The sequence below is a fragment of the Pocillopora damicornis genome, chromosome 7 (assembly GCF_964200805.1).
Source record: "Pocillopora damicornis chromosome 7, jaPocDami1.2, whole genome shotgun sequence".
NCBI classification, from domain to species: Eukaryota; Metazoa; Cnidaria; class Anthozoa; order Scleractinia; family Pocilloporidae; genus Pocillopora; species Pocillopora damicornis.
Window position 1 is genome coordinate 24,252,251 of NC_142676.1, and position 13,080 is coordinate 24,265,330.

General features: G+C 38.7%; 2 protein-coding genes across 2 annotated transcripts; both read right to left on the bottom strand.

Annotated features, from left to right (window-relative positions):
• Positions 1 to 232: 232 nt before the first annotated feature.
• LOC113672868 (uncharacterized) lies at positions 233 to 7,803 on the bottom strand. The gene is made up of 10 exons (XM_089212474.1): positions 7,677 to 7,803; positions 7,058 to 7,151; positions 6,483 to 6,566; positions 5,906 to 6,149; positions 5,520 to 5,679; positions 5,154 to 5,383; positions 4,741 to 4,800; positions 1,715 to 4,240; positions 1,034 to 1,213; positions 233 to 704 (listed from the first exon to the last, which is right to left on the bottom strand). Exons 2-10 carry the CDS (start codon positions 7,142 to 7,144, stop codon positions 496 to 498), a joined length of 3,780 nt encoding a protein of 1,259 aa, XP_089068600.1. The 5' UTR covers positions 7,145 to 7,151; positions 7,677 to 7,803; the 3' UTR covers positions 233 to 495.
• A 651-nt stretch (positions 7,804 to 8,454) lies between these two features.
• Positions 8,455 to 11,569, bottom strand: LOC113672879 (uncharacterized). The gene is made up of 3 exons (XM_027189225.2): positions 11,456 to 11,569; positions 10,248 to 10,617; positions 8,455 to 10,015 (listed from the first exon to the last, which is right to left on the bottom strand). Exons 2-3 carry the CDS (start codon positions 10,605 to 10,607, stop codon positions 9,158 to 9,160), a joined length of 1,218 nt encoding a protein of 405 aa, XP_027045026.2. The 5' UTR covers positions 10,608 to 10,617; positions 11,456 to 11,569; the 3' UTR covers positions 8,455 to 9,157.
• Positions 11,570 to 13,080: the final 1,511 nt, after the last annotated feature.

Genomic DNA, 13,080 nt, shown 5'->3' on the forward strand with positions numbered 1-13,080 from the left:
GAATAAGTCAATGTTACTTGGATTTTTGTTTTTGTGTGCTATCAAAGCCACATTTAAAGATATGTTTGAAAGCTAAGAAAGATTCCGAGGTCTTCTTCAGGTGACGATTCTTTTTATTCTCCTTTTGTTTTGCTTTTGTAGATATCTGATGACTAAGATAAACCCCTCCAAGAATGTCGGCTTGTAATCCAAGTGGATCAAATATTTATACACACTTAAATATCACAACTATAAGGGACAATCTGTTTTATTGGCGTTAGTTGTCTTCCATAGTTAAGCTAGAAATATACATTTACATTTTGGAAAATAAATCCAGACTTGTCTTGTTGTGTAGGGAAGGGGGCGGGACTGCAAACGGAGATGTTATTCATGAAGTAATTTTTCATTGAATTGAAATTTCAATACGTTTTAACTTGAAAATGTATTTTCATAGGAAGGTCACTTTTCCATGAGACAAATATTGTGAAGAAGGAATCATCAACGAGACTGTCTCAATCATTTTTTGGTGGTTTCTTTCCTTTTCTTTGTCCTCATGGTGTTCCTCTGATCTGGCACATCGCACATCTTTTCTTTAGGGTTAAACAACATGGCCTCAGGACACTGTCTCTCCTCTGACACTCCATTAGAGCAGACGACAAAGCTCTTTTGTTCGAAAGGATTTGTGTAGATTCCGCTTGACTTTCCGATGCAGAAGGACTTCAATCCTAAAAGAAGAAAGTCGAATGTTACTGTGTCATAATCGTAACTCAACAATTTCCCATACCCTATCATCATGCAAGAGGTTTATCGCTTTTGAGGCTATTAGAACTATGTCTTCGATTTCGCTTGTTGCTCAGTGAAATATTCGATAGTCAAATCAAAAGATCTGAGCCTCAAGTCTGCACTGGTTTTAAGGTTTGATTTTTTCCCTTGCACGTTTTTCTCTACAAAGTTTACCTTCATTTCACTCCTACGCGTATTTTTCGCATGTTTTGCCTTTTAATTCAGAGATACAGAGAGAATAATATTAATTGTATGATAAAACTGTCCCTACGTGAATCAACTTTTGGTTTGCGCATCCCTCCTTTGTAAGCGTTCATTTCTGATACTCTAGGCAGTCCATCTGTGACAGACACCCTGCCTGCTCTGTTAGGCAAGCCTTTGGATCCTTTATCGTGTTCAGGTTTACCCGACCCAGTGTCTTTGTTGGTTCCCATCTCACTAACACTTTCACCTGAAAACAAGAAATGTTTTCTGTTAGTCTTTTACCCCCTTTTTACATAAGCTACGCTCGGTATAATCTTGTCCAGTTTTATGTATCATGAGACGAGAAGGGATATTGTTGTTTCTTCCATCTGTCGGGGTTCGAGCCCGAGAAGGGGCGCTAAGAAAGTCCGCTACATAATCCTACATACGCAGTTGAGGGGCTGAGATATGAAACAAACAAACAAACAAACATAACAACAACAAAAAAAAACCAGACGATCTCAAGCTCTACGAGACCACTTTTATTTATTGGAAAAACCATGACCAAATGAAAAATGGTATGAGTATTATAATAAGGTAAACGACCTATGTTTCCAAACAAACCACAATCCAATTCATTGTCTTTTGCGATTTTCCCATGCTGTTCCCTTACGGACTTCCGATTTTTCTCTGGTAAACTTTTTTGGTTTTTCTTTTTTATCATTTTGACGGACCATTACGGTGACAAAACAAATTTAAGATTACTCACCACTGCCTCCGTCCTCTTGAAGTCGAGTTATTAAATACTCACCCTGGACCGAATCACCTTGGTGAGTATTAATGCCGAGGCTATGCTCTTGGGGCTCTGTTGAAGAATCTTCTCCTTCTGTGTGTGGACTTTTCCACCGAGAAGCTTCATATTCCTGCTGTTGATAGCCATGACTGTGATTAATAGAGCCATCCATGCTTGTCATATTCTCTGTTTCAGGATCCCCATCACTGAATACCATTCCCTGCGTAGCAATAGCGTCAAGGTATTCCTTGTTTGCTTCTAAAATACTCTGGGCGATATTTCCACCATCTTCCACTGCCTTGGAATCATCTTGAGATATTCTCTCTCGAGCCGTTCCTGTTACTGTTTTGTTGGTGAAACTGGATAACATAGAAACTACCTCTTTGCCCTTAGAATCTAACTCAAGCGGCCTATCGATCAAGCTTTTTAAGATCTGCACGATGTGACCTTTAGCACCTGACCGTCTGTTCAGAGGATTCAAAATTCTCCCAGGAGTTTTTAAAATAATCTTTAGTTGTGGACGGCTCTGAATTTGAACAAAATCGTGAGGACTTAGCTGCTCTTGCTCAAGAAAGGGACTTTTCATATTAGCATTTTCTAGTTGCTTTGTTACACTGTCCGATTGTAAATTGGCTTGAAACTTCTTGTTCGTAAAAATCTGTTTTTGCTCCCTGAATTTATCAGAGGCCTTTGCGTTGCCAGGTCCTTGAACTGGGCCCCCAGTCACAACTGGGTCCTTTACGTTGTTACCAGTTTCGTACTTCTCACCCACAGAAACTTTTAGACTAGAAGAGTTTTGGATGTTGCTTGCAGCATTCTCGTCCATTGTAGTTGCTTTTTGCTCTGCCCCTCTCATCTCGTCAGGTTTGTTGTTGTCGCTGATCTTCATAGTCTTTGTATTGTCGTCGGTTTTCACTTGCCCTTGCTCTGCGTTTTTATTTGTTTTTAATGATACCGTATCGTTATGGTGTAAAGTGGGCACGTCTCCATTTTGCTGTCTAGAAGAACTTTTTAACTGCTGAATGGGAGTTTTAGAAGCATTTTTCTGCTGGGAAAGGTTTGTTATATCCTGCATATGAGAAGGTGGCATTATAATTTTTGTTAAATTCATCGGGGGTGCATGCGATTCTTTCACTTCTTGTTTCTGATTCATTGACTCTGGCTGACCAGTTTTAAACGTTACTCGAAAATCTCCAAGTTTAGAATTGTTCTGGCTGACAAATAATTTCTGCGGCGATACAATAGGTTCAGGTTTTGATCCATTTACTGGCGACGTTGAGGTATTCGTCCTATCTTCCTGTATCGCGAAGTCATTCTCAGGGCATTCGGACAGAGTGCAGTTAATCACAGGTTGTTTTCCACTGTTGTCCATCTTAATCTTAAGTTTAAAGTGAAGTGGCATCGAACTAATTGAATCATTAGTGCTAAATGAATCTGTCTTGTCCCCAAAATTGGCATTCTCTGAGTTATTTTCGTTGATATCAGTTGTAAGCTGGCCAGGATTTTTTAACATCTCACCTTTGCCAATGTGAAATTCTGATGAGTCAACTAGAACTTTCCGACCGTTGCCAGCGAAGGAATTGGTGTCTCTGAACTCATCTACTGGTTCTATGGTATGTTCCCCATCCTGTCTGTTCTCAGTGGTAGTCTTCATTTCATGGTGCACACTTGGAAGTTGAGGATGTGAACCATAGATATTTATAGCAAACAACTTGTGAGGAGTTGTACTGAAATGACCCAGATCATTTGGAGATAAATGGTTTTCAGAAATATTTGCCAAACTCTTATTATCTGCTGAATCACTCAAATTTTTCATGTGTCCTTCGTCATTTCGCCAATCCTTTTGATCTATTCTCTGGCTCATGTTGCCTTTAATCACTGGCTGTAATTTTTGTGTTAGCAACACTGAATTATTGTCCTCAATCGTTTGGTTGGTAGTATTTCGCAAGCCCTCTTGGCTCTTGGATTTAACGTCCGTTTCTGGCACCATTACAGGCTTTTTGGCTTTTCCATTTAGTGGAGGTGACTCCACTGACATGATATTTACGACATTATCTTGTAAATGTCCTTGGTATCTTACAGGACTCGCAAGTTTATTTTGTGTTCCTCCAGGGGGCTGCTGTATTGCATGACTTTGGACACCGTTGAATATGTTGATTGAAAACAACTTGTGCGGGTGTGAAACCTTTGAAATCACCTTGTCATCTTGTTTAGTCGGTTTTTCGCTTTCACCGACAGAAAAAACCTTCAAGCTACCATCACCTGGTAAAGAAATCCATCTACTGCCTTCTTTTGAGTCAAATGGCCCCCCAGATTCAGCTTCAGCGCTAATGAATTTTACATCTTCCGGCACATCACAGGAAGATATCACTGGATTAAATTTTAGTCCAGTTGGACAAAATTTCTTTGTTGCCTTTTCACCTTGGCAAACGTAAAAAGCGGTCTCGTCTTTTGGATCTGCGTATATGCCATCCTCTTTGGACACGCAGAACCCTTCATCGCCTATTGAGAATCAAATCAAATAACGGTCTTTGCATGTAGCTTTCATATTCTAATTAACTGGAATAACTTTTCACTCTAGAGAAAAATACAACAAACTTTGAATTTCTCACGAGTGATAGTGCAGGTATATTGTTTCATAGATGGGTGTTTGGGTATGCGTTTACTATCAGATCAAGAATCTAGCGCGCGGTCAAAGGCAGATCGAAGCTTAGCTCGGGATGGATGAAGATAACAATATATTTCTTCCATTGTCAAGCCACGGAAATAAATCACGTTTAGCCTTCAACTAAAAAAAAAGCCAATGAAAAGTTTCACTCAAAGGAATTTAGAGGCCAGATCTACATTCCAATATTATGAAATTTGTATTATATTATTGATACGTTCTTGTTATGCCGGTCCACACATTATGAGAGCTTGATAAGTTTTAAAAAAGAGGCGTAAAAGGGAGACTCTTGTAAAATAGATTCACGAAATAAGAAGGAAACCTCGTGCACGCGTACCTTCAGGTGTAGAAGGTCTGTCACCTTGACCATAACACTTAATTCCTTCTGGTGATCCACCTATGGGAGTCGTAGGAGATTAATATTTAAGTTCAAGGTTTTTTACACAGCCAAAATGAAACCAGAATTACGTTGATTAATTTTACACTTAATTCCTTCTGGTGATCCACCTATGGGAGTCGTAGGAGATTAATATTTAAGTTCAATGTTTTTTACACAGCCAAAATGAAACCAGAATTACGTTGATTAAGACAGCAGATTTCTATTAGGAAACATGGACAAAAAAACTGCTTCTCTGATTATCGAATCAGCCCATCAACTGATGAATAAGAATTTCAAACGAATTTGATCAACTAAGTATGGAAGAGTTTACTTCTGGTCTAGTAATCAGGAGAACTCTTAGTGTCTCTCACCTCTCATTGCAGTGTCTGAGAACTGAACATCAGAATTGATAACCTTGTCGTTTTCTAGGGCGTTGATTGTCGCCTCCAGCTGTTCATTCATGACACTTGTCAGGCGCACCTTCAGTGGAAATGAAACAGCACCCATTCCTTCGTTCGTGAAGAAGTTATTTGTCGTTCTTGTGAGGCAAAACCACTTGCCTTTTACACGTTCAAAAGCTTCAATGCCAGCCACAGGAACTCTATATAGCAGTAGATACATGGAAACGTTTGGTAATCGAACAGAAAGATAAACGGGTGGGTCTTTTATGGGTTGGTGTACGTGGGTAGGTCACACTGAGGTTGCTAACGGCGAAACATACTTGTGCCGTTACTTACTTAGCATTTGTGGCTTGCAGTTTGAAATACATGTCATTACTGCCAGTAAAACGAAACTGAATGTATCCTGTTGGTCCCTGGGCCGATGGGCAGTCAGCAGCTTTGAAGCTGATTTCCCAAAGACCACTTCCAGTCTGTGGAGGAAGAATAGCCAGGTCTCCTAAGGTGGAACAAGGATAGAATTGGGTTTGTTTCAGATCTCACTGAGAGCCATGATCTCCCATGAAAAAAGCAAATTGTATCATTCAACGAGTATGCGCCATGATCTTGTTCAAAATTTCTAGCAAAAAATGCTTTATTAGAACTTCTCAGAGACCATCAGAGCAATTGAAATATTCAACATAATCAGAAACGTCATCAGAATTACAGTAAAAGGCTGTCAGCACCTTGATTCAGTGAATCGTCTTGGTCGACGATTATTCCTTTTAAGCTTCCTTCAACCGGCGGTGAGCCGTCCAGATCTGCTGCAGCAGGTTTTCCACTTCCAACAATGTTAAGACACACTCCGCATCCAAGAGAACCCTGGAAGTCATGCTTTGATGCAGCCACATGAACTATCCCTGGTGTTTTGGTTATAGACGGCGGCAAGTCCATTGAGCAAGCGTTATTTCCTGCGTCAGCATACTTTGCCTGGGTCATTCAGTAAAATGAAATATTACAATTTGAAGAACTTTGTAACATTTCCTCTCCTTGGGCGGGTAACATAGGTCTGAATTGAAGATCTGCGTATTCAAACTATTTTCCTCCGGAAGTCTAATTAACCGACCACATTTTCCCGCCTTCATAACCGTGACGTTTCCTAATCTAGACTAGGTGCGTTAACTAAAATGTTACCAAGAAAAAATAATTTTGTGACAATGCATTGTGCGACGTGTTCCCACTCTAAGTCTCCGGGGTCTTTTTATGACTCCGTGGACTTTTTATGACCATCTTAATCAGTGGAAGTCCCTTACTTCAACTTACCTTTCCAGTTGAATCACTCACGAATCTGTTGTACATCGCCTTCACGTTTTCAAGTGTTGTGTCTCTTTTGACGAGTGCGCCATTCTGGTGATTTAGAGGAACATCTGTTAAATTATGTATGCCTTTTATCAACAGTAATTCAAAAATGAAAGAATAAGGAAAGGCTGAGAACTATGCGGATATTCTGTTATCAAAAGCAGGTATATTAAAATTTAAAATGAAGTATAACCACCTTTAAAGTATCTTCCTGAGACTATCATCATGTGTAAAAAAATTCATATGGTAGTCAATTTCATGGACCATGTAATGAGCAGACAATGCGTGCTGAAAATTTCGAGTCAGCACAAGCCCTGTTATAAGAAATCCGCAAAGTATTCATCGATTCACATTTGTATAATTCGAGTTAAGGCTCTTGTCACTGACCACGGATACAAACGACCTGTAAAGTTTAGCATGGAATTTTCTACGAAGAAGCAATGCATGGCGACGATGGAAAACAGGAAAGGATGAACGGATCTGTTCTGTTCTATAGATAATCGCAGGAGTTGACTTCGATTTTTACCATAATTACTTACCTCTTTACCATAACTAAGTACCATCCAGTCGATTGTTAACAATAAAACTAACCATCTCTTTGAGACGTTAGACTTGTGGGTAGACATTGGGGAACTATTGTTCAGATAAAAAACAAACAGACAAACGCGATTTGTTCCTGATAAATTCGTGGCCTGATGTAAAATGGATATTTTAGTCAATATAAGTGAAATACTCATTTCTCCTTTGTGAAAAAATACGAGAAGAGATATCTGTATATATCGAAAAGCCAATATTGAAGTGATTCAAATTGTAAGCAGAGAGGTTACTGATAGTCCACATTCGCTATCGTTAATTGGTGTTTATCTTCTAGGTACAAGCAAAATTCTCAACTGTTTCTTGACCTGAAGGAAAGGAAACAATTCTCATAGAGATACTACTGTAGCATTGGTAATTGTGATAAGGTGCGTCGAGTTTCAGTGTTTGTTGGGAGTCAAATGATAAAATTAGAAATTTCGTCTAACAATCATTTTCAGGTTTTTCGCTCGCAAATGTATTTAAATTGAGATTTCTATCATCAAATAACAGAATGAAATAATATAATTAGACCATCTTGCCACTGGCTAGTTCTTCCTCAAAACATTACATGATCCAACTTACCTTTCTATATAACTTACATACTCCAAATGAGCTTGCAAGATAATTTTTTTATCATATATTTTTGAAGGAAAAATTCAGTGATACGATTTCAATGCATTTAATAATTTGTTTGACTCTTTCTTAAACTAATAAGGTCAAAAGGGCTTCATAGTGTCTTCCCCGTGACAGGTTACTGTCAAAAATGATTACACGAGTACTTGACTTTTACTCACCAGAGAAGTTTTCACTTGCGCGTCGAAAGTAATCCGGGATTGCATTAGTTTTACTTTACTTTGCTCTGTGATTGGTCCAGAAAACTCGCGCCACTCTATCAACCAATCAGATGCAAACGTGAACCCAACCACGATTTGGTCGCCCACGTTTTCCCGCGCTTTGGGTAGTTGACTTGTTCTCATTACGAGTTTTCATTGGCTCTTTAGGGTATTTTCCTTTCTTCCTATTGGCTCTTAAGGGTATTTTCCTTTCTTCCTATTGGTCGTTGTGATTACTTTCGTTTTGCTTTTACGTAATTCTCACAATTTCTCCAATTTGGTCTCATTAAGAAATACATCTCATTTCAAGTCACTCTTTGGAAATGTTTTAGAACTCTAAAGGAGGCAAATGGAAGGTAAGACAAAACTTCAAGAACTCAAAGTTCGAGAATTATTCCATTTGACGTCGTTTCCAGTTGGCTAGGATAAATAATAAACAACATTATAGGGTAAATTACGTTTATTTGATCATAAAATCATATGCGAATACTCATTGTGGTATTTAACTAGAGAAAGATCACACGTTCTCGCCTTCCTCTACGAAGAATCCTTTAATTTGATGCGATTGACCATGATTAAAATCTCACATGTCGCTCCTTAAAATTCACTTAAGTTATCATATGTTATCTAACGCTCAAATCCATTGTCCAAAAATCCGCTAAAATATTATACGAGATCTCGCTGCTTTTATACGACTTTGGTATTCTTGTATAATATGATAACCTTTAAGCAAACAGCACACATAATTACCGAGTTGCATACACATGAATGTTGTCATTTATTTACATGAAGCGCTTATACGAATTAGAATAAAATTTTTGCACATTCACGTACACCAGCTTTGTTGAGCTGCTCACCGTGTTACGCTGGCTAAGTGGCGCATACTTGGCCACAAACAAGCCTCGAAGAAATCTGAGTACTAAATTATTATTTCGAAACTATTTACATTACACACTTTTAATGCTGTGGTAGTGGCGCATGAAATCCACAACCTCAATCAGTTCTTGTTGGAAAATTGATGACGCTTAAACCCTGCCGAAGCGTCTTTTTGTTTAAACCTTTCACTTCTGCTGTCAGTGACCGAAAAAGGAATATCTCCATGAAATTATAGAATGTATATTTTCGAGCAAAAGGGTGATGAAAAGGAAGAAAAAATAATAACTGGTATGGTGCGATACCAGTTCACAGCGCTAAATTAAATGGAAGGGTATCGAGGAAAGTATCAAGATTTTATTTACCAGGAAAGCTTTGAGGACGATTAATACCCGGAATATAAAAAATACCAAACCAGTGTTGAGTTGTCGACATTGGAGATGACGAGCATCGGTGATCTGTGTTCACTCTTCCATGAGCATACCATCCAAAGTTATGCTCGCTCTTTCCCATCCCTGGCCTCCCATCAAAATTGCATCCATTGGCTGAACTTAAGTAGCTATCGATGTGCCAGGCGTGGCCACTCGGTTGATTGGTCAGAGCGGTGCAGTTCCTACATTCATTGCCTCGGATGGCGACGTGTTCATAAATTCTACATTTGTTGTTGAATGTTGCAAATAAATTGTGGTGTTCGAGTTCCGCTTGTGCATAGTCCGTATACTGAAGACTATCTGTGTTGTAATTACACGTTACTCTGAGATGAGTCGACTGCTGCTCGGCAAGATACTTCATGCGGGCCAAGGATAAGCGGTACAGGCCCCAGTCTATCTCTAGGAGATTGTCACGAACTGGAAAGCTATTTGTGAACGGTTGGCTACTAAACTGCAATTGCCGATCGATAGCAAAGGATTGTAAAAGAGTCCATATGAAGCTGGACGATGGGCTGATTTCGCAGTACACGTAAAATGGCTCGATCTCTCCATTACATATGAGGTACCTGCCAGATTGCCATATGCCGTTTTCTTTAGCATCCTTGCAACTTTTATAGCATCTATGTTCACACCGCTGTCCAGTATAACGAGCGGAGCAGCTACACGTAAGCCTGGCATCATCAGGATCACAATTCTCCACGCACTCTGCTCCTTGAAAGCAAGGATTAGGCTGGCAACATCTGTTTACACACACATCCTTTCCTTTTACATAAGGTCGGCCTCCCTGTTTTTGAATTAAGTTTAAAGTTACACATCAGTATTTTTCCCAGTATATTCTCAAATTTACGCGCCTAGGGTATTAATTTAATGTAATTAACTTTATGGACCCATTTTTTTAAATGTAGAAAGACTGTTGCGTTCTTCAAATTTTACCTTAACCCTCCTCCCTTTTCTCAGTGTTTGTTTGTTTGTTTGTCGTTTGTCTTTTTAATTAAAAAGTTCACTTAACCTCTCACCTCTACTGAATGCATTCTAACCAGATCGTAGTACTGAGCTCCTGATTTGAATTTTAGCGCCTCTGGTTTCTTTTTTTTCACAGCGTCATTCAACTCGCAATTGTTCTCTTGGAGACTTGAGAGGTAGTTGATGGATAAACATAAACAGTTGTCTCTGCACATCATGTGACATTGTGCAGCTGTCTTAACTGTGTATCTCTCAATCACATGGCCGTCGAGGGCGTGGTCGTCAACAACATTTTTTCCCATCTCAAACCTGAATTTTTGGCAAACTACTTTCTGTTCTTTGGTGAGAACATTAACAAAGCACAGAGCCATTTGGAGGGCTGCTACACTTATTATGAACGATGTCCTATTCATGATCTAAGACCTGGGAAATAACAGAGATGAAAAACTATCGATAATGTCATCGTGCAGTCATCGTTAGCTTAGCGTTAATATTACCGATACCGTCTCCGTTTATGTAACCTTAACTGCACTTTCACAGATTTGAAATCGAGACTGCTGCTGACTGCTGACACCTTAAGATAAATAGGTATTCTAGAGACCTTCACCAGACAAGCAAAACATAGCAGTGGATATGAAGAACCGTGACATATTACGAACTCATAAGAAATTTAGAACCACTCTATATACCGACTAGCGTCGATGCTCAGATGCGACATTCCGACCACAGGTAGGGCAGGCTCTAGGTATAAATATTCACTCTTAGCTAATATTACATAACTTGACAATATTCGGCAAAGGAAAATTTCCAGTCTTTAAAAACTTGGAAATTTCAAGTACTAGGATTTAAGTTAGTTGATTTCTTCATTGAATTTTTTGGATCAATTTATTGCGATGTAGGTGGTGTTAATGCTGTCTGGTTTTTTAGTTTGCAATTCCCAAAACTAGGATTCTTGGATCGACCCATAAATCACAGGGAAAATGCGAAAAACATGACTGAAACGATATAAACTGTATCCTCATTTTTCCTGATTTGGAATCTTCCACACTCTTCTTCTTCTGCTGATTCAAAATATACCATATTTCTTGGTTTCCAAAATACAACCATATCTCTCATAAATTTCCTTGCAATTCTGCCATATGATTGCAAAATAACGATATAGCTCTGAAAATCATGTATATCAAATGTTGGCTACTGTTTATGTAATTTGCAAACTTCTCTCCACTAACAAATGTTAAAAATTTTTCAAACAGTAACATACCAGCTTGTTTCTGCAGTCTACAAGTACAGCTCTTCAGAAGTACGTGCGTTGAGAAGGAGTCGAAGTCTGACTATGATCATGAGTTTTTATATCTGTATCATATCATTACTTTGCAAAGATCTATTAACAATCGATGATTATTTCTTTTCAGAAGAAAAAGTCAGAAATAAACGCCGCGACAACTTAATGTAAATAATTTATCGTGTAAACTAACTTATGGAGCAACGTCTGTAATTTACGATCATTAAAACGATTGTTATCGACCGGTAGTTGTAAAGCTTTTGGTCGTTGATGAGTTTAATATTCATTTAATTTAGATTTACGTCCTAAAAGTTTTTTTTTTTTCCTGATCAGTTATTGTCTGGTACTTACTTTGATTTTGGCTATACGGCTCTCAATCGGTGTTAATGAGTTGAAATGATTGCGTAATCGCAGGAAAAGTCATCGTAGCGCGGAACAGATCGGAAAACTGCTACCGTGTTTTACCGATCTCCTTCGAAGAAAAATTGGTGAAAGCGAACTTTACATTTCATATTAGTTAGGGGGAAATGTGGAAGTAGTTTCAGCAGAGAGAATTCTGCTGATAACGACATTAGTTATAAAAGTTTTATGTATTTCTTTAAAACGCTCAAGACCAATATATGATCTACTTGAAAATAGCTCTTAGTGACCTTAAGGAAACTGGCACATAGATAAATATGGATAGATGTATAGAATTCAGGCTTCGGAGGAAACTCAGATCACGAACTTGGCAAATAGTGAGAGCAGCTGAAATCCGGGCGCCCGGCCTATTTCCAAAAACCAGACAGATATAAGAGCAGTGATATAATCAAATTTAATTTCTTAAATGAATCTGAAAGGAGTTGCGTAACATTGGTAAACTATTGGTTCATACTGTCAGATGACGAGGATGTCAGTGCAGATATATCCATTGCATATGAACAACGTATGCAACAAATTACCAGGAATTGAATTGATGCTAACTAAGTTCTTGTATACGGCGTGATGCAGGAAAAGTATACGGACAACTGAAAAAAAGAAAAAGAAAAAGAAAGTAGTAATCATTGAGTAATAGCTTCAAAAGCTAAGCCTTACCTTACCTGATGGTCTCTCAATAGTTATTCAAGACTGGATACAGCTGCTTCAGCTGTTCAAAATACTCCGACAGCACACCAGCGCTACACAAACATTGTGAGCTAATGGCTACTTTCCGAATGACTATTCAATCTAACAACACGTGCTCAGAGGAATGATGTTGCTCCTAGAGGCATATACAATGTAGGTTTACCTACATTGGGATGTGTTTTATTATAATTCCACCAGCGGAGGACTTATGGCGATGTAGAGATAATTTTCAAAGCTATCGATCGATTAATGAAGAATTGACGCACACAAGATTAACTAATCAGTTAGTAAATTTATTTTTCTCGACTCTCTTCAAAGTCCTTCGATTCCGCCTCTGACGTTTCGAGAAAACCTGCCGAAATCAATCCTACCTCAAAATGAGGGGCAGGTCTACATTTGTCGTTTTTCTCAGTAAAATTGTAATCTTCTTCCGATTGTTTTAGTCTATGGGTAGTCTGCAAAAGAACCAAAGACAATTCCGAAGCCTAAGTGACACGTCC